The sequence below is a fragment of the Nansenia antarctica genome (assembly GCF_963989245.1).
Source record: "Nansenia antarctica genome assembly, chromosome: 13".
Taxonomy (NCBI): Eukaryota; Metazoa; Chordata; class Actinopteri; order Argentiniformes; family Microstomatidae; genus Nansenia; species Nansenia antarctica.
The window spans coordinates 19,635,858-19,640,601 of NC_137683.1; the positions used below are offsets into that span (position 1 = coordinate 19,635,858).

At 50.0% G+C, this 4,744-nt stretch overlaps 1 protein-coding gene across 1 annotated transcript in view; it reads right to left on the bottom strand.

Annotated features, from left to right (window-relative positions):
• Positions 1 to 815: 815 nt before the first annotated feature.
• Positions 816 to 4,744, bottom strand: part of LOC308169433 (pyruvate carboxylase, mitochondrial-like) — a 212,860-nt gene continuing 208,931 nt past the window's right edge. Inside the window, exons 23-24 of the mRNA XM_080544115.1 lie at positions 3,709 to 3,849; positions 816 to 3,278 (exon numbers count right to left, since the gene is read on the bottom strand). Coding sequence (XP_080400241.1) covers positions 3,024 to 3,278; positions 3,709 to 3,849 — 396 coding nt within the window. The 3' untranslated portion in view covers positions 816 to 3,023. The remainder of the gene's footprint in view (positions 3,279 to 3,708; positions 3,850 to 4,744) is intronic.

Sequence of the window (4,744 nt, forward strand, 5' to 3'; positions counted from 1 at the left end):
TCTACGTGACGGGACGCATGGTGCAACAACGAGGCCAGAAACACACACACACACACGCACACACGCACACACACACACACACACACACAGACACGCACACATGCACACACGCACACACGCACACACGCACACACACACACACACACACACACACACATGAATGGCCTTGTGTGCTCAGATATAGAACAAAATGTTTCCACCAGTGAGTCTGGAGGGTGAGTTAGGTTGTGTGTCTGAGGACCGCGCCTTTAGTGCAGAGCATCACTTATTAAGGCCTTGTTCACCAAGACACACACACACACACACACACCCGCACGCATGCACACACACCCAGACATACGCACACGCACACGCACGCACGCACACGCACACGCACGCACACGCACTCAGAGTCTAGTTCTGAGCTTCTCTCTTCGCCAGTGAGTCCAATTGAAACCCAGAACCCTGGAAAGATTGAATCTGGGCGCTCTGGTGCTCCTGAGCCACACTGCTGAGACCACACACACACACACACACACATATGCACACACACGCACACATGCACACGCACACACAATCAAGCATATGCACACACACACACACACACACACACACACACACACACACAAGTGCATGTGCATATGCATACACACAGACACAGACACACAGACACAGACACACACACACACACACACACACACACACACACACACACACACACACACACACATACACACACACACACACACACACACACACACACACAATCTCTAAATTGAATTCTAATACAAACCCACATGTGTTCCCAGTCTCATTGAGAATGCATTCAATCAGGATTAAACTTTATTTAAAACAGGGACAGGACGGGAGGCCAGGAGTCTCGAGACTGTTGGTCTCTTTAACATTTTAACAACCAAAGCACAACGGTTCACAGCGTTTCAGAGACAATCTCGTAGAGTTCAAAAACACATTATTTTGAGCTTGTTGCCATGACGTCCACACATAGTACATGTCTGTCAACCTCCTCCACATCAGACCAGCACACAGGAAATAAGGACAAAATCAAATGGCAACAACAACAACAACAACAACACAAAGCGATTGATCTAAATCAAAACCATAATCAATATTATATATTAATATAATAATCCATATTTTCACACTCATAGAACAATATAATTAGAATGATAGAACAACATCAGGACGCTGGGATGATGCGACAGATGAAAAGATAGAACGACATTAGAATGTTAGAATGATAGAATGATAGAATGATAGAATGATAGAATGACAGTTCTACTCAGTTTGTCTGCTGGCCAGAATGGATATGATCAATATTAGACAGTTTAATTTCACCTGGATTCATGGAGGTTAATCCCATTAACATCACTTTACCAGGACATCTGGATCATTCTGCTTAAGGACTATCACCACATGTGCAAATGTACCAGGGAGGGAGGGAGGGAGGGAGGGAGGGAGGGGGGGAGGAAGGGAGAGATATGGTGAAAAGGTAGAGGTTTGGAGGAGGGGAGGGGAGGAGAGGGGAGGAGGGAGGGAGGGAGGGAGGGAGGGGAGAAGGGAGGGTGAGATATGATGAAAAGGTAGAGGATTGGGAGAGAGGGAGGGAGGGCAGGCGGGAGGTAAGGAGGGAGGCATGCTGAGATATGATAAAAAGGTAGAGGGTTGGGAGGGAGGGAGGGAAGCACGCAGGGAGGGAGGCTGAGATATGGTGAAAAGGTAGTGGGTTGGGAAGGAGGGAGGGAGCGAGGAAAGAAGTGAGAGGGGTTGAGATATGGTGAAAAGGTAAAGGGTTGGGAGAGAGGGAGGGGAGGAGGGGGGGGAGGAGGGAGGGAGGGAGGGGGGGGAGGAGGGAGGGAGGGAAGGAGGGAGGGAGGGAGGAGGGGAGGGTGACTGATTGTGCTCTTGCTTCTTGATCATTTCTTCCTAGACTTGGCCCGTCTCAGAGAGAACAGAACGCTGCTCTCAGTGTGACATCTCAACCCAGACACACAACACTGCCGCCAGCCACGTCTCACACAGCAGGACAGCATGGACACACACACACACACACACACACACACACACACACACAAATCACCACAATATCAATACCATAAAAAACAGATTACCCTCTAATCTACAAGAGTAATCAAAATATGATCCTGACAATCGTTCATCAGCTACGTGATGTGTGTGTGCGTGTGTGTGTGTGTGTTAATCGGTTACGTGATGTGGGTGTGTGTGTTTGTGTGTGTGAGTGTGTGTTCATCAGTTACATGATATGTGTGTGTGCGCGTGTGTGTGTGTTTATGTATGTGTGTTCTTCAGTTACATGTGTGTGTGGGCGGGTGTGTGTGTGCGTGTGTGTGTGTGCGTGTGTGTGTGTGTTCATCAGTTACGTGATATGTGTGTGTGGGGGTGTGTGTGTGTGTGTGTGCGCGTGTGTCTGTGTTCATGTGTGTGTGTTCATCAGTTACGTGAGCTTAATGCTTGGTTCTGGCATGCCATGGGACATCGACCAAGGCGACGTCGACACGGCCATATCGGCACGGCAGCGTTCCCACAATGCTTTGCGTTGTTGATTAGGAGTGTTAGTATGAACGCTGCAGATGTACAATGTTCTGCTCTGCTGAAGACACATTACACACACACACACACACACACACACACATACACACACACACACACACACACACACACACACACACACACACACACACACACACACACACACTCTCACACACAGGGCCAGTGAGCAGGATGTGGCTGGCAGCAGAGACCTTCCCTGGGGGTGTTCATTAGTCCAGCTCATTTCAGATTCTTCAATCAACAAATTAATTCAAAAACAAGTCATTACTATCAGACAAATATGCCTCTCTCCCCCCTCTCTTCCTTCTCTCCCCCCCTCCCTCCCCCCTCTCCTCTCTCCACCGCTGTCCTGCCCCCCCCCCCCCCCCCCCCTCTCCAACCCACTCCTCATTGATACTCCAGTATGAAGTAATCTCTCCTCCCCCCTGTCCTCTCCTCCCTCCTGTCTCCCCCCTCTAGTCCTCGGTGATCTCTAGGATCAGGTCATCCCCCTCCAGGCTGAGGTCCTGGGTCACGTGCAGGGCGGTGATGGTGCCGCTCAGCGGGGAGTTGACCACCGTCTCCATCTTCATGGCTGAGAGGACGCAGAGCGCCTGGCCCTTCTCCACCCGCTGGCCCGCCTCCACCCGCACCTCCACCACCTTCCCCGGCATGGGCGCCCCCACCTGGCCCCGTACGCCCCGCGCCGCCTTGGGGTGGAACTTCATCTCCTGGTGGGGGGGGGGGGGGGGGGGTTGGGGGTTGGGGGGGGGGGTTGGAGGAGAGGGAGGGGGGGAAGACATGAATGATCAGGGCTGTACTAAGGGGTATATTCATGCTATTTCTATTATATATTATTTCTGTTATTATGCTACTCTATTATCTTATTGTTTATTTCTTTATTTTTTATTAACAATTATACTTTTTCTCTTGCTGCTGCAATGTCGAGAAACCGAAGCCTACACATTTGACCCTCTTATATAACCTGTATGATGAGATAGAACAATAAAGACTGATTAAAACACGGTCTAAATTGAAGACCTTCTAGTAGGTTCTAGTATGTCGTGGAGATGTGGTCAAGTTGTGGCTCTAGAACGTGGTCATGTTGTGGTTCTAGAACGTGGTCACCTTGTGTTTTCTACGGTCACGTTGCGGTCGTACCTTCATGGCCACCGTGTCTTTGACCAGGACGGACCGCAGCTGACCGTTCATCTCAAAGAAGACCTCCCTCTGACCGTTCTGGTTCAGGTCTCCCATGGCCAGCGCCTTGATGTGGAGGGTCTTCCCTCGCTCCAACTCCACCTGAGGAGGGAGGGGAGGGGAGGGAGGGAGTAGAGGGGGGGGAGGGGGAGGGAGGGAGGGAGGGAGGGGGGGAGGGAGTAGAGGGGGGGAGGGAGGGGGGGAGGGAGTAGAGGGGGGGAGGGAGGGGAGGGGGAGGGAGGGGGGGGGAGGGAGGGGGGAGGGGGGGAGGGAGTGGAGGGGGGGAGGGAGAGAAGGAGAGAAGGAGGGGGGAGGGAGGGAGGAGAAACTTATTCAGACTTTTCCTTTATTTCATTATTTTATTTAACCTTTATTTAACCAGGTAAGTCAATTAAGAACCGGTTCTCATTTGTCATGACGACCTGGCCAAGAGGCAAAACACAGGCAAGTCATTACAACACAGTATATACAATATAAAACATGAGTAGAAAAACAACAAAGGTCAATTTAAAGGTCAATCTTAACAAAACAACATTACAATATATACAGTATAAAAAACAGTATATAAAACAGCAGGAACCAAGGGGAAGTTATTTTAAAAGCAGGTGCAGTCATCAGAGACTATATCTATACTATACTATATTTGTTAAAAGAGGGTAACGAGATGAAGGTGTGTCTGACTTTGGAGAGCAGGGTATTCATGTGGGTTTGAAAGGGGAGTGACCTGTCGAGCCAGATACCTAGATATTTGTATGTGTTGACAAATTCTAGTTCTGACCGATCCAGTGAGGTGATTTTCGGGGGACGTGTGGCATGGTGTAGGGTCCGATCTCACTGTCAGCTGACGTATCACTCTGTCCCTGTCTCTGATGGGGTTTGTCTGCATTACTACAGACTGTGAGTGTGCGTGTGTGTGTGTGTGTGTGTGTGCGTGTGTGTGTATATATGTGTGTGTGTGCGCACGTGTGTCTGCGTGACACACACACACACACACACA